Raw genomic sequence first — 21,500 nt, 5'->3', positions numbered from 1 at the left:
ATGGATTGATTCACGTCTCTAGCCAACAATGGGGACGCTGCTGACTGCCCCGGGCAAGAGGGACTGCCCCGGTGAGCGTGTCTTTGCTTTGCTTCTTGGAACAGTGTTACTAAAGGAAATAATATCAACTCCCATTTCCTCCTGCTGTTCCCCCGAGACGGCCCCTGGCTTCTGGGAAACCTGCCGCCTGTTTGCTCAGCCCGTGTGGACATACTGATGGGATTATGCTTCCAAACCGGACTCAGACAAATGGAAGAAATCGCTGGTGCGCACGGCAGGGGCGAGGAGCTGACCACGCCCCTGCCGAGAGGAATGGCCTCAGATTCCCTGGCCGTGCTGTGTCCCGTCACACCCCTCCACAGTGTGGGCTAGAACTTCTGTGTTTGGTTTAGGTCATTGTCCTCCCTGAGGGCTAGAGCCTTGGGCTATTCATTACGTCCATTCCCCGGGCAGGGACTTCCTTGTGCATGGGCTTCCTTGTGCATCAGGAACTCTCTGTAGCTTTTCCTCTCTGCTTTCGGAGGGGACAGGGTTTGGGTTTGCGGCAGCTACAGCACCCTCTGGGTTTCAGGATGGAAATCTTTAACCCTCTGTGTACAGGGCTACATGAATCCCTCACACTCCATGGGTCACAATCTCCGGGAGACGGGTCGGTAAATCGCTTGCGCTGCCGTGACTGTGTCCAGTGAATTCTTCCCAGGCAGAGTGTGGAGGGGCCAGGGGAGCCCCAGCTGTGAGTCTCAAAGGCACCCAACCCCCCATTGAGCCTGTAAGGGACACAAGGGTCTGTTGGGGAGTAGCAGCTCCACGTCCACCATTGGTGCATCATAAAACAAGGAAGTTTCCAAACAACTGTGGCTGAGATGTTGCCACCCCCACTCTGCCATGCCTCCCATTGCCACCCTCGTGCCTACGCATGGCCGTGGCTTAGCCTTTCCTACCCCCCAGCGCTCTGCTCAGTCTGGTTTCTTGCTCTGGAAATCTGTTTAACCAGGGGCTTTGTTGGAGGAGATCTAGAGGGACCACAAAGACGGGAGTGAAGAAATAGCCCGAAGGCTGCCTTGCCGGCCCACGCTTACCAAAGAAGACGCCCAGCACGGTTCTGTTCCCGACGGAGGGCCGCCCCGAGGGCCCCTGTGCAACCGCGTTGCTGAGTTTGCGAGCGTTGGGCACGTGCGGCTCCTCCAGCACCTGGTACACACCGTCGGCATAGTTAGCCGGCAGGAGGCGCAGCAGCGTGGAACCTGGGGGTACAACAGCAACGGGTTACAGGGCAGATGGGGCCCCGGGGTGCTGGGCAGCATATCCGGAGAAAGGGGCCGGAAGGGGCTTGGGAAATCTCAAGGGAGAGAGAGAACGAGGCAGATGGAGTGTTTGGGAAAGAGACCTAGCGGGGCCTGGGTGTGCTACACACTATTGCACAGACATCTCGGCCTAGTGTGGCCAAGTCCATCAGGAGCATGAACCCCCCCCCCCCCGTAACTGACGAAAACCAAAGCCCCCTGCAGATGCAGCTGTCCCTTGGCTGGGAGAGGTTCTTTCCTTTGGGGAAAGGGAATAAACGACCCTGGCAAAGGCAGGTGGGCGCTGGGGCTGCTCTCCTGCCCAAACGCTCGTGGCAAGCCCTGGCCGGCGGAGACGGGGCCAAAATAAACAACGTTCCACAAGCGTCGCCCACTTGCGTTTCTGGGGGGACTGCAGGTGGGATTTTAAAAATCGCCTCTGGGAGTTTGGTGCCAGCCACCTTTGAACATCAGCAGCAGCCCGTGCCCAAGGGATTTAGGCACCAACACTGGTTAAATGTCAATAGGAGCCACATATTTAAGGGAATTTGGCACAGACACTTATTGAAAGTCAATAGAAGCCACATTCAGAAAGGAGACTATGGTGACCAGAGACATCAAAGCCACTGGCCCTACCATGCCACCAGCGCTGACCTCCCACACGCCCGCACTCACCGGCAGAGCCAAGCCTGTGGTACTGGAGGTTGTTGTACCAGCCGTCGTACCGCTGCACTTCCCAGTGAATGTTCTCCTGGGCACCTGTGAAAACATCACACCCCAGGGCCACGTTCAGCTGGGTGGTACAGCGCGAGTGGCAGCTGTTAGGGGAGGTGGGCGCCGAGCCCAGCTGGGTGGTACAGCGCGAGTGGCAGCTGATAGGGGAGGTGGGCACCGAGCCCAGCTGGGTGGCACAGCGCGAGAGGCAGCTGTTAGGGGAGGTGGGCGCCGAGCCCAGCTGGGTGGTACAGCGCGAGTGGCAGCTGATAGGGGAGGTGGGCACCAAGCCCAGCTGGGTGGCACAGCGCGAGAGGCAGCTGTTAGGGGAGGTGGGCGCCGAGCCCAGCTGGGTGGTACAGCGCGAGTGGCGGCTGTTAGGGGAGGCGGGTGCCGAGCCCAGCTGGGTGGTACAGCGCGAGTGGCGGCTGTTAGGGGAGGCGGGTGCCGAGCCCAGCTGGGTGGTACAGCGCGAGTGGCAGCTGTTAGGGGAGGTGGGCACCGAGCCCAGCTGGGTGGTACAGCGCGAGTGGCAGCTGTTAGGGGAGGCGGGTGCCGAGCCCAGCTGGGTGGTACAGCGCGAGTGGCGGCTGTTAGGGGAGGCGGGCGCCGAGCCCAACTGGGTGGCACAGCGTGAGTAGTGGCTGTTAGGGGAGGCGGGTGCCGAGCCCAGCTGGGTGGCACAGTGTGAGTAGTGGCTGTTAGGGGAGGTGGGCACCGAGCCCAGCTGGGTGGTACAGCGCGAGTAGTGGCTGTTACGGGAGGTGGGCGCCGAGCCCAGCTGGGTGGTACAGCGTGAGTGGCAGCTGTTAGGGGAGGTGGGCGCAGAGCCCAGCTGGGTGGTACAGCGCGAGTGGCAGCTGTTAGGGGAGGTGGGCGCAGAGCCCAGCTGGGTGGCACAGTGCGAGTGTGACAGCGCATTGGGGTTCCCCCATCTCCTGCACCCCCGAACAGACTCCACCAGCCAGTAGAATAGAGGGAGTTTATTGCCTCTCCAGGATACAGCACAGATGTAATCTGGTTACAGGGCAGGCCTAGGATGCCTCAGCCCCCCTTGATATGAGGGGATCTGGGCTCCTAAACCCCAGCCTGTTGCCTAGGCTGCTTCCTCCATTATACAAGAGAGAGACTAACTAACTCTCGTCCAGCCCTGCCCCCAGCCAGGGGTGGCATTCCACCTTCTTTTGTTTCTCTCCCTGGGGGTAGCTGGTCAGACAGGTTTGGAGCCCCCTTTGCATAGTGACTCATTCCCTGCCCTACTGGGCCGCGCTACAGCCAGCAGCCAGTGGAGGTCACTCACGGCCCCAGCAAGTTACCTCCCACTATGTCACAGCCAGTGGCAGCTGTTAGGGGAGGTGGGCGCCGAGCCCGGCTGGGTGGCACAGCGCGAATGGCAGCTGTTATGGGAGGTGGGCACTGAGCCCGGCTGGGTGGCACAGTGGGAGTGGCGGCTGTTATGGGAGGTGGGCGCCAAGCCCGGCTGGGTGGCACAGCGGGAGTGGCGGCTGTTATGGGAGGTGGGCACCGAGCCCGGCTGGGTGGCACAGTGGGAGTGGCGGCTGTTATGGGAGGTGGGCGCCAAGCCCGGCTGGGTGGCACAGCGGGAGTGGCAGCTGTTATGGGAGGTGGGCACCGAGCCCGGCTGGTTGGCACAGCGCAAGTGGCAGCTGTTACGGGAGGTGGGCGCCAAGCCTGGCTGGGTGGCACAGCGGGAGTGGCGGCTGTTATGGGAGGTGGGCACTGAGCCCGGCTGGGTAGCACAGCGGGAGTGGCGGCTGTTAGGGGAGGTGGGTGCCGAGCCCGGCTGGGTGGCACAGCGCAAGTGGCAGCTGTTACGGGAGGTGGGCGCCAAGCCCGGCTGGGTGGCACAGCGGGAGTGGCGGCTGTTAGGGGAGGTGGGTGCCGAGCCCGGCTGGGTGGCACAGCGGGAGTGGCGGCTGTTATGGGAGGTGTGCACCGAGCCCGGCTGGGTGGCACAGCGGGAGTGGCGGCTGTTATGGGAGGTGGGCACCGAGCCCGGCTGGGTGGCACAGCGGGAGTGGCAGCTGTTATGGGAGGTGGGCACCGAGCCCGGCTGGGTGGCACAGCGCAAGTGGCAGCTGTTACGGGAGGTGGGCGCCAAGCCTGGCTGGGTGGCACAGCGGGAGTGGCGGCTGTTATGGGAGGTGGGCACTGAGCCCGGCTGGGTAGCACAGCGGGAGTGGCGGCTGTTAGGGGAGGTGGGTGCCGAGCCCGGCTGGGTGGCACAGCGCAAGTGGCAGCTGTTACGGGAGGTGGGCGCCAAGCCCGGCTGGGTGGCACAGCGGGAGTGGCGGCTGTTAGGGGAGGTGGGTGCCGAGCCCGGCTGGGTGGCACAGCGGGAGTGGCGGCTGTTAGGGGAGGTGGGCGCCGAGCCCAGGAAGTGGGATCCAGGTTTGGTCACAGCTGGGGCAAATTGACACCGGCTTCTGAGATTTCAAACAAAATGTGCGAGGGGCCCAGAAGGGTGTCCTGGTAGCCCGGCCGTCCTGTGCCTCACACTGCCAGCACGGAGCTCCCTCTGCTGCCTTTACCTCTCAGCGTGTAACACGCCCCCCCCCCCCCCCCAGCCAATCAGATCCCAGGGCTGTGAGTAAACGATAGCAACGCCAGATCTTACTAACCAGTCACAGCCTACAGAGTGCGCAACATCTCCCACTCGCTGCATGGGACCCCCGCAGAGTGACAGTCACTCCGCAGAGCCCACCCACACAACACTATTCACACACACAGCGGAGCCCTGCCAAGGCACACCCTTGTCAGCACCACCCTCCTCCCCCACGCAACACGGCCTTGGGCGGTGGATTCTTTCTAATCAACCAAGTCCAAAGGGAAGTGAGAAAATGTGGGACCTTCTAATATGTCAGTAACTACCAATGGGTGGGGGACTCTGTGTGTGTGTGTGTGTGTGTGTGTGTGTGTAACAACCAATGGTTGGGGGAGTGTGTGTGTGTGTGTGTGTGTGTGTGTGTGTGTAGGGGAATGGTTGGTACTTACCCACTGTGCCCCACGTCCCAGAGAAGAGCAACACAACCAAGGTCAGGATCCAAGTTTTAGCCCTGGCCATGACTCTTGTCTTTTTCCTGGCAGATGGTCCAACTGATGCCTCTGCAAACAGAGAAGAAAGCAGGTGAATTGATGCTCTGCAAAGAATTTCTAACCCTCAGGAAGCCGCAGTGTGGTACAGAGGGCAAGAGGACTCTAACTTGCGGATTACAGGACACACACAGGATGTGGGATACCCAGAATCCAGCTCCACTCAGATTTTCATCACTTATCCATGGTGGAAACAGGAGAGACAGAGGAAGCCCCATGTCAGGAGATCCTGTAGCCTAGTGGTTAGAGCCGCAACTGGGAGATCCCTGTTCAAATCCCTTCTCCCCATGGGTGGGTGGTGGTGGCATGAACTGGGAGATCTCCTCTAGCCCAGGCAGGTGCCTGAACCATTAGGCTAACAGGTGCAAAAGAGCTGCTCCTCCTCAAATAACATGCCCTAAGAGCTGGCTTCCCCACGGCAGGCCTGGGCATAGGTGCCCATCTCTGAGATGGGGCGCACGTCTCACTGGCAGCTCCCACGGGCCAGCTTAGGTGGCTCCCCTCCTGACAGGCCAGATCCGGGTCAGGATTTGAAATCAGGCCTCTTGCCCACGGGTGTCCATCGTGTCCGCCCATGAGGTCCAGTTCTGAGCAGCAGTCTCATTGAAACCTCCTACCGCGGTGTGAGCCCGTTGCTTCGCGGCCTGTCCCCGGAGGCCAAGGGAACACGCTTCCCCTCCTCCTTGGAGCGCCCTTCCAGGCGCTTGGACGCTGCCACTATGTCCCCTCTCCGCCGAAACAAGCCCCAATCTGCCCTCCCTGTGCACTGAAAAGGGAGCAGCGTCCCCAGCCACTCACCCCCCTTGCGGGAGCCACAGAGCCTGGCGGGGGAGGCTCGGTTCGCTGCCAGCCCCCCCCCGCGACCAGCGAGCCTCCACCGAGTTAAGCAGGGCGCGGGCTGGACAGCTCCGGGCCGCTGGGCTCAGCTCCGGCTCTGCCGCCAAGCGCCCAGGGTTGTTCCCGCCGCAGGACGCCGCCCCGTGGCTGCTTTCGGCGTCTGCCTGGGGGCGCATCCAGCCCCCTCGGGCTGCATCTCCAGGGATCAGCGCCTGCCCGGCCGGAGCCCCGGCGGCTGGGCGGGCTGAGCTGGCCGAGGCCCCGCCCGCGAGTCCGAAGAACTGTCCCAGATTCCCCCCGCAGGGCCCGGGGCAGCTCGCCGCACGGCTGGGAGGGACGGGCTCCGGGCTCCGGGCTCCAGGGAGCCCCCGGGACTCAGGACCCGCCTCCCCCGGCCAGGGCACAGCCTGGCGGATCCGCGGCGCAGCCAGGAGGCAGGGGACGGGCGGGAGGGCGAAGCGTCCCGGTGGCCAAGATGCAAGGGGGGGGGGGGGGGGGCAGGGCAGCAGAGCGGCCCGCGCCGGGAGGGGGCAGCGGCTGTCCGGGCCGGCTCCAGGGTCCGGGCGGCGCGGCGCGGTTCTCCCCGGAGACTCCCAGCTGGGCTCCCGCGTGTGAACCGGCCGGGGCGCGGCGCCCCCTGGCGGCGTCCTGCGGGCCCCGCGCCGCTAGCGCCCGGCCGGACCCTCGACAGGTGCATCCCGAGACGGCACCTCCAGCGCCCGCGGGCCCCGGCCCCAGGCGGGCCGCGCACTCACCTGCCCGCAGCGCGCCAGGGGTGTGGGACCGCGCCGCGCTCCGCGCTGCTGCCTGGCCGGGCTCCGGCGAAGTGGCGCTGGGCGGCACCTGCGCCCGGGTGGCAGCGCGGGGGGCGGGGCCTAGCGGCCTCATTTGCATAGTCACCTGCCCCCGCAGCCGGGGGGCATCCCCGGGCGGGGGGCGGCGGTCGGCGGCCGGGCTATAAGAGCGCGGCCCCCGGGCTGCTGCCCGCACTGCCGGCCCTTCAGCGCTGCCTTCCCGGACAGGTAAGCGAGGGGCTCCAGGCAGCGGGGAGATGCGCCCCAAACGCGCCGGGCTGCCCCGGCGGCAGGGTCCCGCCTGGGGCTCCCCTCGCCACGGCCCGCAGCCCCTTGGCCCGCCTGTGCGGGGGCTGCGCGCAAGGACGGGGAAGCCTTTGGGGACGGGGTGTCCTCGCTTGGCTTTGCCGTCGGGCGCCCCGCTAGCCCGCAGACCCTGCCCGGGGAGAACGGTCCGAGCTCGCGTTTGGCAGGAACGGGCCAAACCGGAATCGGAGCGAAATCGGATTCCGTTTTCACCCCCCCCCCCCCCCCCCCCCGGCCCTCCAACCATCGGGGTTTGGTTTTTCATCCCTCCCCCCTCGCTCCCGCCGGGTCCCTGTGGCGTCCCAGCCGGCTTGGCTCTCCTCGCTTTGCTCTTCTTCCCTCTTCACTTCCCAAAGCGCCTTGGAAGCCTGGCGGAGCCGCAGCGTTCTCGGCTCCCACTGGGTACCGCTCCGCTACCCCTCACCCCCGGGGGAGGGGAGACTGGAAAACCCGAGAGTGTCACATCCCAGAGCCCCGGGCTGGAAACCCGCATCCAAACATAGTTGTAAAAAAAAGTTTTCAAACCGCCCCACGGCCGCGGAAGCGAGGGAAAAGCGGCGCTTGGCTTTGAAATCGATTCGATGGCGATTCTCTTTTCCAGTGGAAACACGATTTTTAAACGAAACCCCCTTTTCCTTCGGGAAACGTTGTCAGGCCAAAGGCAGCTCCCGGTGACGGCGGATTAGGTTCATCCGGAGCAGGGGCTGGGATTTTTTTAAAGCGCAGGATGAGGTGGGGGCCGGTGCGCGGGTCCTGCGCAGATTTCTGCTGCATAGTGCCCGCCAGTACTCCCCCTACCGCAGCCCCTGCCTGAGAAGGGCAAGGGGGCTCTACCCCCAGTTTGTCTACACGGGGTATTGAGCTGAAAAGCGCTGGTGGAATCCTGGCTCCGGAGTCAAATCGATTTTATTCCGCTTGGGAAGTACCTTTGTTATTCTGCAATAAAGTGCCTTCGCTTCTGGACGAGCCCGCTCAGGAGGCGAGGCGCTATTGTGCCGTTGATTGCACAGTAGCAATTGCAGTCAATTTCGCCGTGTAGACAAACCCATAAACGCGCTGCGGGCGCCCGGGCGCAATCAGCCCGCTCGGCTGCTCATGCTCCCGCTCCGAGCGTTTCCCGGCTCGCTGGGCGATTAGACTGTCCCGTTCCCTCGCTCGGCCCCGTCCGGCCGACACCCCTTTGCAGCCAGTCTCCCTCTTCCGTCAGTTTCCCTTCTGCTGCGCACCGGTCCCAGGGGCTTCCTGCAACATGCAGCGATTTCTGGTGGCAGCTAGGTGCCTAAATCTCCTAGGCAGCCTTGGGAAAGGCCAGCTCCTGCCCACTGCCGGGAGCGCAGAGCTGATCGGTCCTTTGTCTCTCCCACCCCCGCCGCCGCCGCTTGGCGCCCCAGGAGGGGCACGATCCCGCACTTGGGCTGCTGCGCAGGGCATGGGGAGCTGGGCGCACTCTCTGGAGACCGGGCTCCGCTCTGCCCGCACCGGCTGCGCCCACGGACCCAGCCCAGCCTGGGGCAGGCCTGCCGGGGCTGGAGGGCAGCGGGGCTTGGTGCGGAGCCTCGTCCCCCGCCTCGCTGCCCCGGCGCCACCCCCAGCGGGTCCCATCCCCGCAGGCGCGTCCCCTGGCCCGGCTCCGGCGCGCAGAGGCAGCGGGGGTGGGCGCAGCGGGGGGACGCGGGCAGCCCGCTCCGGCTGGGCCCCGCTAAGGCCGCCTCTCCCGCGCAGGATCCCTGCCGCCCGCACCATGACTCTCTTCAATGGCATCTACAACTTCTACCCGCAAGCGAGGAAGCCCTTCGTGTTCGACGTTGGCTCCATCATCGTCATCGCGGTCTTCCTCTCGCTGGCCCTCAGCTTCCTGCTCATCCTGCCCGGGATCCGCGGACGCGCCGTAAGTCTCCGCTCCCGCTCCGCCTGCCCCCAGGCCATCACCGGCGGGGGCGCATTGGGGGAAAGACACTGACCCCCTGCCCAGCCCTGCCCGGCTCGCAGCCCTGCCCCACAGCCTCTGCTATTCCTGCCCCACAGCCCTGCCCCACAGCCCTGCCAAGGTCCCCTGCTATTCCTGCCCCACAGCCTTGCCGAAGCCCCCTACTATTCCTGCCCCACAGCCTCTGCTATTCCTGCCCCACAGCCCTGCCCCAGAGCCCTGCCAAGGTCCCCTGCTATTCCTGCCCCACAGCCTTGCCGAAGCCCCCTACTATTCCTGCCCCACAGCCTCTGCTATTCCTGCCCCACAGCCCTGCCAAGGTCCCCTGCTATTCCTGCCCCACAGACTCTGCTATTCCTGCCCCACAGCCTTGACGAAGCCCCCTGCTATTCCTGCCCCACAGCCTCTGCTATTCCTGCCCCACAGCCCTGCCAAGGTCCCCTGCTATTCCTACCCCACAGACCTGCCCCACAGACTCTGCTATTCCCACAGCCTCCGCTATTCCTGCCCCACAGCTCTGCCGAGGCCCCTTGCTATTCCTGCCCCACAGCCCTGCCCCACAGCCTCTGTTATTCCTGCCCCACAGCCTCTACTATTCCTGCCCCACAGCCCTGCCAAGGCCCCCTGCTATTCCTGCCCCACAGCCTCTGCTATTCCTGCCCCACAGCCCTGCCAAGGCCCCTTGCTATTCCTGCCCCACAGCCCTGCCCCACAGCCTCTGCTATTCCTGCCCCACAGCCTCTGCTATTCCTGCCCCACAGCACTGCCAAGGCCCCCTACTATTCCTGCTCCACAGCTCTGCAAAGGCACACAGCCCTGCCCCTGCCAGTCCAGTATCCCATTCCTGCCGGGGCACCCCAGCCCTGCCCCACTGCCCCCTGCCAGTCCATCGCCCCAGCTCTGCCAAGGCACCCCAGCTCTGCCCTTTGTCCGTCCAGTTTCACAGCCCTACCAGGGACCACATCCCCGCCCTACAGTCCCCTGCTAGTCCCATTCCGGGTCCCTCACAGCCCGCATTTACCCCTCCCCTCTGAGAGGCTGCACCTGCTGCTACTCAAGCCCTGGCCCCTCCCACCTGGCAGCAGTTTTGCTGAGATGTGATTGGTTGCTGTTTGTGCTGGAGTAGGGCTTGGAGCCCAGCTCCAGGTGGGTGCTAGGTGCTGCACAAACACCTGCAAGCCTCTGTCCCGCCCCAGGAGCTTACGGCTTCCTCCTGCCTTTGCTCCTTGGAAGTGGTTGGGTTGCATTCGCTGGCAGGGGAGAGAAGTGAGGACTTGGTGGCCACTCCTCACCGCTGACCCTGGTCCGTCTGTCTCCCCACAGAGGTTGTATTGGCTGCTCCGGGTTATTCTCAGCCTCTTCATCGGGGTGGTGATTGTTGGTAAGTGCTCCCTCCCTCTGTCCTGGAACGCATGGGGCCGTGCTCCAGAGCAGGGGCACTTCCTGGCTGGGAGGCTGTGGGATGTGCTCATTGGGGAAGTTTGGGTTCCATTCCTAGACAAGTCACATAACCTGCCTGGGCCTCAGTTTCCCCATCTCTATAATGGGATCAATCATATTTTAATAATCACACGGCCATCGAGGAGGATAGAGGCTGTCACTCTTCTGCCCTCTGTGGCCACTTGGAGCTTCTCAGAGACTCAAAATCAAATCCCCCCAGAGCCAAAACATGCAGCCCCTCATGTGAGCTCTACAGCCAGGAGACTGGCTGTAAGCAGTAGGGGGCCTATGACACACAGCTGAGCAGTTCTGATTCCAGCCAGTAGAGGGCAGTGGTGCACGCACACAGACCTGCCCACACTATGGGAACAGCCCATCGGGGCTGAGCATGGTTGGAGCCCTGTTTGTAAAGGCGGCACCCGATAGCCCCAGGGATTGGTCCCTGCCATCTTTACATCCCAGGGGACACGGGAGCGCACTGGGGAAATGCAGGAGACTGGCTCTCAGAGAAGGGGTGGGAGGCAGCTCCCCAGTCCCGAAGCACTGGAGAGCTGCCACGTGCTCTCAGCCTAACGAGACGGCCCAGTGCTGCTTGGGAACACAAGAATAATGAAGCGTTTTCAGAGCCGCAGCCAAGAATTGCTCTGTCTGGCATCCTTGGAAACCCAGTCTGGATGCCATAGATAGCGACTCTGGTTCTGTGAGCCCCTGCCAGTATCGGGGGGAGGAGGAAAGGGGGAGGGCTCAGGGAGCAAAGCCCCAAGTCCTGCAACTCTCAGCATCTGCCCTGGGGCATTTCCTCCGAATGTTGCATCTCAGGTGGCCCTTTACAGACCACCCCACCTCCAGCTCCCCCATCCCCCGGCAGTACAGCTACCTCTAGAGTCTGTGTCTGCCCCAGCTTTAGAGCTCTGACAAGCTGAGAGCGTGGGGCTTCCAGGGCCGCGCTCTCTCCACTAGGCCGCCCAGCCACTGTGCTTTGTTCCACGGCCGGGTCCTGCTGGAACATGCCCTAGTCGGCGTGAGCCTCTGGATCTAAAATGTGAGGGCTCTTCCCTGCATCTACATGCCACAGGGCCAGGCAATCCGGTCTGCGGGGGGAGGATGGGAACAGGATCCCCAAATGGGCTACGTGTAAGGGGGGTGAGAAGCTAGTCAAGCCCCCCCCAACTAACTCCGCCCATAATTCCTCTTCCCTCCCAGCTGTGCAGTTCACCGGGGACTGGGAGACCGGCTGGGTGAGGGCGAACACCTCCTACAAATCCTTCAGCAACGCCGTGGTGAACGCCGACGTCGGCCTGCACGTCGGCCTGGGAGGCATCAATGTCACGTTAGTAGGTGAGTGTGCAAAACTAGGGTGCATCTGCCCGTGCGACACGTCTCTTGTGCGCAGCCTGGGGGAGGGTCTCTCTCCTGTTCCCAGCCCTGACTAGGCACCGGAGCCGTTGGCCCTCACCTAACTCCACCACCAGCTGCAGGAGCCCTGTATATCCCTGGCTCCCAGTGCATGCTGGGTATCAGTCTGCTTGCTGGACCTCCCAGGCCCTGTGAGGTGGGGGGAAGCTGCCTGTACCATCAGGCCGATCTCTGGTCAGAAGAGGGCAGCTGCCCACCATGGTAACTGCCCGATGTCTGATTCTGGGCTGACACACAGCCCACCAGAACTGGTCGGCCTTGGGAGGGGAGACTGCGGGGCTGCTCGTATTCCCAGCGTGATCTCCCCCAGGGCAGGCTGGCTCCACAGTAGCCCTGGCCCCTCGGTTACGGCTAAGCCCCCTGGATCCCCACGCTCGGCGGAATTCCCGCTCTGCCCCGAAGCTGACACGCCGCTTCCCTTTGCTGCAGGGAACCCCGTGAACCAGATCAACGAAACCATCAGCTACAACGAGCACTTTGCCTGGCGCTTCGGAGAGAATTACGACCAGGCCTACAGGGACAGCCTGGAGAAGGGGCTGCCCAGCCCCATCCTCTACGTGGCAGAGAAGTTCACCCAGCAGAGCCCTTGCAGTGTGCACAACCAGTACAGGATCTCCGGCCACTACGCGTCCGCAACCATGTGGTGAGCCCCCTTCTCCTGCCCGGGGAGCCAGCTGGGCTGGGGGGTGGGCCAGGCCTGCTCCAATCGGATGGGTTTGTAACAGAGCCCGCTGTGCCGGGAGAGCCTGGAAGTCAGTGCCGGCCTGCCCCACCCTGGGAGCAGGCCTGCTCCCCTTCGCCCCCCAATCAGTCCATTCCCACTAACAATGCAGCAGGAGCCAGGCCCTGCGGATGCCAGGGGGAGGTCACGGGGGCTACGGAACACTCCGTAGATGCACATGGAGGCACCCAACATCAGGCTCCTGTTTAGGGAAATCTTGGCGCCTGTGGCCTTTGTGCAGGAAGCGCGAGCGGGTGGAGAGACTGCGGGTGAACTCCACTGGGGCTGGGCAGACGGGGGAGCCTGGAGAGAGTCCTTCCAATGGGACTTGGAGCCGTCCTGTGACATGGATTTGGGGGTGGACCCCATCCCTGCGGGAGGATTCTCTGCCCTCTGCCTCTTCCCTCAGCCTGCCTGGCCTGGCTTTCAGCGCCTCGCAGCCCTTTGCCGGCTGATGGCAAAAAGCCGCCCCTTCCCCTATGGAGGAACAGCCACGTCCCACAAGAGGGAGCCACGTTCTGTCCACACCTGCAGCCCCTCTGGCTTGGCCCATGGAAGCCGGGAGGGGCACCCAGTGTGTTGTCCTGGGGAAGGCCAGGAGCAGCCTGGAGGCAAGCGTTCAGGCAGGGAGGGGGTTACAAGACTGGAGCCGGCTCTCGGTCGGTGGCTCCGGGTGGATCTGATCTTCTTGTGGCCTCTCTCGTCCCACCAGGGTGGCGTTTTGTGCTTGGCTCATTTCCAACATGCTGTTCTCCATGCCAGTCCTGGTCTACGGCGGCTACATGAGCCTGGTCACAGGGATCTTCATGATCTTCTCGCTGCTGTCCTTCTCCACCATCGGGAACTCCCCCCTGTGCACCATCCAGTTTGGCCCAGTCTCCTTGCACACTGTCTATGGGGCATCCTTCTGGCTCACGCTTGCAACAAGTAGGCATCCCCATTGCTCTGGGTGGGATGTGGCGCTAGGGGAGACCAGGTCACTGAGGACGGGGGGGAGGCAGATTCACCTCATGTAGTTGCTTCTTGTCCAGTTCCAAGTCCCTCACAGCCGAACCGCAAGGGTCAGAGCCACAAGTTGTGACTCTCGCCACACTGCTCTGTGCTCTGCAGTCCCGCCCCCTCCTCCATGGGGCAGATCAATGGCGGGTTTTTCCATTGGATGTGTTTGATTGTGAGTGACATGCCTGACATTTTCACCGAAACCCCTGAACGGAAAACGTTTTGGTAAAAAATATTGATTTGGGGGTAAAACATTTTGGCGGTTTTGGAAAAAAATTGGTTGGGGTTTTCAAAGCCTCTTTTTAAAAACTGAAAAATCAACGGTTTTTTCTTAATCTGAAAACAGTTTTTTTTTTAAAGAACCAATTTTTTATTTTGTTTTTTTGGTCATTTAAAAAAAATCACAGGGAATTTAAAAATCAAAAGGAAAAAACATTAAAATCCCCCCCAACCAGTGTTCCCTGTAAGCTGAGCGTTTGGATGTCCTCCCAGGAGAGATTAATAAGGGGCACACTGGGTCAGACCGAAGGTCCATCTAGTTTAGTATCCTGTCTGCCAACAGTGGCCAGTGCCAGGTGCCCCAGAGGGAATGAACAGCACAGGTGACCATCAAGTGATCCATCCTGTCACACATTCCCAGCTTCTGACAATCAGAGACTAGGGACACATTCCTGTCCACCTGGCTAATCACCATTGATGGACTTGTCCTCCATGAATTTATCTAGCTTTTGTTTGAATGATTAGCAGAGCGCCCACAGCTTCCCACACCGGCAGCATGTGTTTCTACTGGTGGTGCACATTAACACATGCCTTGGTGCACATAACAAAATTTATTCCACATGAGTGGAAAAAATTAGAGGGAATTGCTCCAACCCTCTGTCATTCTTGAGACAGCTCTGCTGAGCAGGCTATAGGCAGAGCTCTGCTGGTACTCGCTGTCCCAGGCAGCCCTGGATGGTGCTAGGTTCTGCATTGCCCCATCTGCGGTCCATTCCCCCAGGCTTGTCAGAATACACATGGGAGTGTCAGCTGGGTGGAAGCTGATGTGTGTCCCCCGCTGCTGGCTGGATGTGAGCTGTCGTCCTCCAGGAGGGACATGCTGCTTGGGGTGGGGTGGGGTGAGGGGTCCTTCTTGCACAGTAGGGAAGGTTGCTGAGTGTGCGTGCCTTGCTTGTGTCTTCCAGGCTTGCTGTGTTTCCTGATTGGGGGGGTCGTGGTGGTGCTGCACTACCTCCGGCCGAGGGTGCTGAGAGCCTTCTTCGATCTGAGTGAGGACGAAGAGGAAGGGGACATGATGCTGGGGGAAGTGTACACCAACCCCCACTTCCAGACAAGCACGAAGACAGTGTATGACAACTTTGCCATGACCATCAAGGCTGTCTAGAGGCAACTCCGGCTCCCTGCCTCCCTGGTCCCAAGACAGGAGGAGCAGAGCACCGTGGAGGCAGATCCTTTTCCAGTTCCCCATGGGGCTTGAATTCGCATGCCCTGCCGGCACCTCTGAAATCAGCAAATGCCTCAGCTGGCCTGAGACCCCTCTCAGTTCATCTCCTCTCCAGGAGAAAGGGCAGGGGCCGGCGGGGCCTTAGCCCGCAGAGTGTTTGCAGTGTTGATCTGCATCGTCGCTCTGCTCAGATGGGTTCCCAGGAGCGTTCTTCTTCTAGCTCCTGCCCCCTTTCTGGAATCAGGTCAAAATCCTCGTGCTGCACTCCCGCCCGAACCCACGAGCGGGAGAGATCTCGCCTGGAGGGTCCGAGACCCCCATGCGCAGGGTGTGAGGCACATTCAGATCTAGCAAGAGGGACTGAAATAATACTGGCATCCAGTATGCTCCGTCCCAGCCTGCAAGGGCAAACCCCGTATGGAGAACACGGAAGATCTTTAGTATGTTCAATGAGCAATTATCCAGACTGTTGCTTTCTAATTTGCACTAAGGCTCTGCCAGGAAGGGCCGAGATGTACCTTCCTGGGGAGCAGCTTCGCCTATTAACGGCTTCAACCCTGTCGTGATAGGCAGCCCAAGAGCCGACGGCCGGGGGGCTAAGCCAGCCACATCACAAGGGAGGGGAGTCTGTCTGGCCCGGGGAGGTTCCGACTGGCGCCTTTCTGGGCCTTGAAAGCCAGAAGGGAACATCATGGCCAGCCACTCTGTCCTCCTGCCTGTCACAGGCCACCGACCCACCCCACCCGCACTGACGCAACACATGTGATTGGGCTCAAGGCACCGGGGTGGTGTTCTCCGGCCTGTGCCAGGCAAGAGACCAGCACTAGAGCAAGAATAGATGCACTGGTTGGGTACCACACTGAATGCCCCCTAATGCCACAGCCACATCCCTGCTCCCACAGCTTCGCTGGCCCCGGACAGTCGTTTGTGTTAGACCAGCCCACCCTGCTGTAGCCTGGTTCTCACACCCTAGGTCACACCCAGGGCCTTGCCCCTTGCAGAGCCAGCTCGCTGTTCCCCTTGGGCACCTGCCTCCCCATCACCTACTGCTTCCGGAGACCCCGCGGCCCCCTCTCTGGCTCTGTGAGCCACCACCCCGGGGCCAACCCTCTGTACATGCCTTTGGGTCATCTGAGTCCTTGCAGGAGGGGCCCTGACTGGGCCGAGCAGGTGCCCACGGGCAGGAGACACTTAGACAGGGCCTGGGGCCCACAGGCAAGTGGTCGCCATGGCGCACCTGACTGTCTGACAGACAGCAGCCTGGGGGACTCTCCATGTTGGGGGACGGGGGGGTCCCTCTGCTAGGAGCAGGAATACAGGCAGGCGGGAGCTTGCCACGTCGCCATGGCGACTGGCTTCCTGAGAGACTCTTCTTCCAGGCTCTGAACCCCTATTCAGCTGGGCCGCACCAAAGCCCAGCAGCAGGTTTGACCAGGCTCGGCTCCTTCTGCAGAACCTGGCCCTGCCCTCAAGCGAGCTGCGTCCCAGCTCAAGCCAAGAGCGCTGCGGCTGGCAGCCCCGCGGAGGCCTGGCTCCCTGGGCCGCGCTGGTCCGAGGGCAGGTGGCACGTGACGCCGTGTCCAGCCACCCTGGGCTGGCTCCCCGGGGCTGGGCTGAGCACTATTTATTGGACGGTCCTTGATGCATTTCGGCGTCTGTGCGCATGGGACTGGTGATGCGTCCGAGCGAGTTTTGGAGTTTGTGTATTTATGCTGAGAACATTGTAATAAAACAATAGAAGTGTAGCCACCAGCCGGCTCCTGACCTTTTCTGGGTGGCTGGGCCAGCTCCATGGCATTTCTAGCAATGGAGGCTGCACCTCCCGCCATGCCCACGGGCGGATCACCGCTGCCAGGGGCTGCCCTCTCCTGTCTTTTTCACTTCCTCAAAGGCGCCTGAAAGCCACCACCCAGCAGGTGCCCAATGACTCATGCTGAAGCAGAAGTGAGATGGGATTTTCTACAGAGCCTAAGTGAGTTAGGAGCATAATTCCCACTGGTCCTCAACCCCAGGGGCTCCTCTAATTCTCCTGGCCAGGGTCCCCTGTAAGGTGAACCCAGGAGAGACTCACATGCCACACGTCTGATTTGCAAAGTGCCCACAGCCAGCAGCATGTTTCTATTGTAGTGCACATCTGCCTTGGTGCACATGACAAAATTTATCCTGCACACGGATGGAAAGAATTAGAGGGAATACAGATCCTGGGGTCTGAGAAGGACCCCAGCAGACCCAGCAGTCAGAGGCTGTAAGGTGGTAGAAAGCCTGAGGACCACAGACTGTCTCGTCCCCAGTCTCTCAGGCCCAAACCAAAAGGCTCCTCCATGCCACCGAAGTCACTAGGCATGTAACGGCCTGGAGGACCTGGACCTGAGTCACAAGCACACTATGTCCCTGCTTCTTGGTGCCTCCCCTCAGCTTTGCCAGCTGCAGAGTGGGCCTCCTCCTGCCTGAAGCTGTGCGTCTCTGACCTGTGGCCCCTACGAGGGGCATTGCCAATGGCAAAAGTCCTTGTTGGGTGGGGGAGCTGCAGTGCAGGGATCCCATGAAGAGTGGAGACAGTTTCCTGGTCCCAGGTATCAAAGGCTGGGGTGACATCATTCTGGACACCTCTGCAGTACCGGGAGCTAGATCATCTGTCAACAGGCTCATCCAGGCTCAGGGCTGGAAGGAGAGGCAGCAGCCTTGCAAGCGGTGTTATCTCCACAGCTGATAGGCACTGCCCGATTCCCTGCCAGCCACTTCCTTTTAACCGTCCCCGGCTGCCTGCTTCCTTGTCCAATGGACAAGGAGCCCCAGAGCCGCACATGGCAAACGTTCCTGGAGTGACGCAGGAGAAGAAAGGGCAGCAGCCGTCCTGAGACGGGTGTTATTGCCACAGAGCTGCAGGGCGTAGCCTGATTCACTGCCAGCCTCTTCTCTTTAGCTGGGACCGGGCTGCCTGCTTCCTTGTTACGCCCATGAGCCACAAACCTTCCGAGAAGGATGCTGGATTTGTTTACTCACAGCACTCAGAGGTGGGATGGGCACTGGGAGGCACTTACTCGGCAGCCCGCAAACCCCCCCCCCACACACACACACACTTTGCTGCCTGAACTGTAACAGTCCAACGTCTAAAAGGCAGTGCCGTACCTTCTGCTCTGCCCCGACGCCCAGGGCTGAGATGAAAGCCCGGCGGTGACTGGCAGGTGGCAACCTCTCTGGAAAGGCCAGTTAAGGGTGGGGGGCCCACGTACGTCCACACAGAGGACATGAGCCAGAAGCTCTCTGGCCTGGTAGGAGCAAGACAGAGGCTGGGGGGAGCGGGGGCAGCAGAAAGCCCTGCTCTGAGGCTGATGAACGCTTTCCATTATAAAAATTCTTGGAGCAATATCTTCTCCCTGGGCTGCAGCAGGACTTGAGCTCTGGCCAAAGGAGGGTCCTAAGGTCAAGGCAGTGTCTTGGCTGCCCTGCTCTGGCTGAGTTACACACGGCTGAGACTCACCATCTCCCACCTGTGGGCCGCTTGGTTTCAGCCGCACGCCCCAGAGCCTGGGCATGAACCAGCCTGGTGCATAGAGCCCCATCACCAGCCAGACTGCATCCGACTCCTCTGCTTTCACCGTCACGAGCCAGTGCTGGGCCCCAAAGATCTCGCCTGGGTCATTCGACAGGCTGGGACCAGGGTTCCCTGTCAGCTGTGTGCTTGTGCGGCCACACAGCAGAGATTCCAAGTAGCAGAGCGCCCACAGCTACATTTTTGTTTCTACCGCTGGTGCACATTCCCGCATGCCTCGGTGCACATACAATTTATTCCGCACATGGATGGAAAACTGGAGAGGGAACAGTGAGGGGGACTGAGAATTCTGGATCCTTCACTGTTATTCCTAAGCTGAGACTGGAACCCCCCCCACTATTACAGGAGGCCCAGCCGACCATTAGCCACAGTACTTGTCACTCCTCTGTGCCTTTGTCTTGGCTGTCTGGAAGACAGGACCACTGGTGCCGAGATGACCCGGTGCGCTGCTGGCCTCAGAAACAGCCCATTCATATTCCCCAGCCTTCCGGCTCGACCAGCTAGCTAGATCCCTGTATTGAAAAGGACCTGGGGGTACAGTGGATGAGAAGCTGGATATGAGTCAACAGTGGGCCCTTGTAGCCAAGAAGGCTAATGGCATATTAGGGTGCATTAGGAGGAGCATTGCCAGCAGATCCAGAGATGTGATTATTCCTCTTTATTCGGCTCTTGTGAGGCCACATCTGGAGTATTGTGTCCAGTTCTGCCCTCTTCCCCCCCCCCCCCCCCCCCGCCCGCCCGCAACTATAAAAAGGATGTGGACGCATTGGAGAGGGGCCAGCGGAGGGCAACAAAAATGATTAGGGGGCTGGAGCATATGACCTACGAAGAGAGGCTGAGGGGGTTGGGTCTGTTTAGTCTGCAGAAGGGAAGAGTGAGGGGGGATTTGAGAGCAGCCTTCAACTTCCTGAAGGGAGGTTCCAAAGAGGATGGAGAGAGGCTGTTCTCAGTGGTGGCAGATGGCAGAACAAGGAGCAATGGTCTCAAGTTGCGGTGGGAGAGGTCCAGGTTAGATATTAGGAAAAACTATTTCCCTAGGAGGGTGGTGAAGCACTGGGATGGGTTCCCTAGGGAAGTAGTGGAGTCTCCATCCCTAGAGGTGTTTAAGTCTCGGCTTGACAAAGCCCTGGCCGGGTTGATTTAGTTGGGATTGGCCCTGCCTTGGGCAGGGGGCTGGACTTGATGACTCCTGAGGTCTCTTCCAGCCCTAGGGTTCTATGATTCTAGGGGTCAAAGCCCGATGGTGCTGGGTCATGAACTGACTGTTCCAGTTGCACGTAACTGGAAACAATTTTTGCCGTTTTCACCCCCTAGGAAATGACGTGAAAAAGGGAACTGAGGTTCCCACGTCCAGCACCAGACACTTACAGAAATGCCAGTTTTAACCTTGTTTCTGCAGCCTTAATTCATCCTCCCCGTGCCTCCGCCCCGCCCACTTTAATCACATGACCCCAGGCTCTCCCCCTACCCCAGCCTCCCTCAAAGCTGAGGGGAGCCTGCAGTTGGGGACACTGGACCAAGTTTGCCCCACCTGCTGAGCCCAGAGAGCAGGGCAGTGTGGAGCCAGCGCGCCACCTGGTGGAGGAATGCAGACTAGCACCGTGTGACCCACAGTGCTCTGCCAAGAGCCACAGGGCCACCAGCTGCGCTGTGTTGGGGGATCAAGGTGGGACCATGGGGTCTCCAAGGCACTGGTACCAGGCCCCTTCTCCTGGCCTCTGGGCAGGGAGCAGAGCCCTGTGCACTCCCTGAAGTGGGGAAGGGTCCCCTCCCTGGGGATCCCCCACTTATTGGTCAGAGGGGCCCGACTGTTCTGCATCTTCCCCTCCTGGGTTGGGGGCAACACAAGGGCTTCCACAGTGAATCCACGCAGGGTTCCAAGAACCCTCACGCTGGGCAACCAAGCATTCACCCACCTATGGTTCAACTCGTGCCCTGAAAGGCAGGGTTTGTGTGTGCCCCCGCATGTGGAATTCTTCTGATTCACAGAAATGCCTAATCTTTCTGGGGATCCTCCTGTGTCTTTGGCTCAACAACATCCTGTAGCAGTGAGTTCCGGAGATGAAAAAGGCATCGTGTGGAAACGTATTGCCTTCATGCTCCTTATTTCAATGACTGTTTGTCCATCCATCCCCACCTACACCCTGTGTCTAGTTCCAATTATTTTTATTCATTTTGCTTATTGAAGCCTGGCGCTGTGACCGCAATGACCAAAACATCATTTTCATTTAAGTGTTTCATTTGTCGAAGTCATTTCAGAACAAACTGGGTCGCCGGGATTGAGCCAGTGTTGGGAGCGCCGTGAGCAATGCAGAGTGCTTGGAACAACAGGAGACTAGAAGGGGCGGGTCCCGTCATGCTCCTAGGGGCCGATTTGCATATATGCTAACGCTGAGGCTCCACACATGGGGCGCAGAGGCCAGGCTGTGTCGATACAGCCGTGCTGCTGCGGCATGTCCAGGTAAAGTACTCGACCTATCCCATCGCTATTAAAAAACCCACCTCTGCGAGCAGCAGAAGCTACGTCAGAGGGAGAAGCTTTCTGGCCAACACAACGCTGCACCCATGAGCGCTCACGGTCGGGTAATTATGTTTAATCAGTTAACCAATTAAAGGGGAGATGGACGGGGGGCTGGAGTGGCCTCCCCACCACAGGCAGGCGTCAATGGCTTTGCCCTTTGAGTCCATTCTGGCCCCAGCTCTCAGTTCAGATGACCCCCTTTTAGGGGCTTATCTCTGCCCAACGAGAGACCAATTCCCCAGGGGGCTATGGGAGGACCCAGGCCCAGAAACAATAAAAGCAGCATCCCCATGCCACCATATCCCTTGGATTACACTGTTTTCAGTTCTCTGGGCCGCTTCCCCATGGCCCCAGCTTTCACCAACACATCAGCCTTACCTCAGGGCTCAGCTAAGTTCAGGGCTGGCTGGCTGGCCGGCTGGCCAGAAGTG

At 60.7% G+C, this 21,500-nt stretch overlaps 2 protein-coding genes across 5 annotated transcripts in view; one reads left to right on the top strand and one right to left on the bottom strand.

Moving 5' to 3' along the window:
* The window catches only part of DUOX2 (dual oxidase 2), a 72,911-nt gene that overhangs the window by 35,791 nt on the left and 15,620 nt on the right, over positions 1-21,500 (bottom strand). For 2 of the 3 annotated variants that reach the window (XM_075897467.1, XM_075897466.1), the window contains exons 7-9: positions 5,013-5,123; positions 1,959-2,042; positions 1,080-1,244 (exon numbers count right to left, since the gene is read on the bottom strand). In XM_075897467.1, coding sequence (XP_075753582.1) covers positions 1,080-1,244; positions 1,959-2,042; positions 5,013-5,123 — 360 coding nt within the window. Of the gene's footprint in view, positions 1-1,079; positions 1,245-1,958; positions 2,043-5,012; positions 5,124-6,703; positions 6,959-21,500 lie in introns of those variants that run through there. The other variant, XM_075897468.1, reaches the window with a different exon arrangement.
* Positions 6,887-16,775, top strand: DUOXA2 (dual oxidase maturation factor 2). Of its 2 annotated transcripts, XM_075897470.1 has the most exons (7): positions 6,887-6,970; positions 8,771-8,936; positions 10,299-10,356; positions 11,619-11,753; positions 12,261-12,474; positions 13,265-13,479; positions 14,736-16,775. In XM_075897470.1, the coding sequence occupies exons 2-7, from the start codon at positions 8,790-8,792 to the stop codon at positions 14,933-14,935; spliced, it is 969 nt and encodes a 322-aa protein (XP_075753585.1). In that variant the 5' UTR covers positions 6,887-6,970; positions 8,771-8,789; the 3' UTR covers positions 14,936-16,775. The 2 variants fall into 2 exon arrangements, with proteins under 2 accessions (XP_075753585.1, XP_075753584.1); XM_075897469.1 differs by lacking the exon at positions 6,887-6,970 and having other exon boundaries at positions 7,329-8,936.

This window comes from Pelodiscus sinensis, chromosome 14 (assembly GCF_049634645.1).
Source record: "Pelodiscus sinensis isolate JC-2024 chromosome 14, ASM4963464v1, whole genome shotgun sequence".
Classification (NCBI taxonomy): Eukaryota; Metazoa; Chordata; order Testudines; family Trionychidae; genus Pelodiscus; species Pelodiscus sinensis.
Note: the sequence above shows the minus strand (reverse complement) of the source record. Positions and strands in the feature narration are given on the sequence as shown.

Coding starts and splice junctions, on each gene's coding strand:
- DUOXA2 (XM_075897469.1), top strand. CDS start 8,298: ATGCAGCGATTTCTGGTGGCAGCTAGGTGCCTAAATCTCCTAGGCAGC. Junction 11,754..12,260: donor CATCAATGTCACGTTAGTAG/GTGAGTGTGCAA, acceptor CCTTTGCTGCAG/GGAACCCCGTGAACCAGATC. Junction 13,480..14,735: donor CTGGCTCACGCTTGCAACAA/GTAGGCATCCCC, acceptor TGTGTCTTCCAG/GCTTGCTGTGTTTCCTGATT.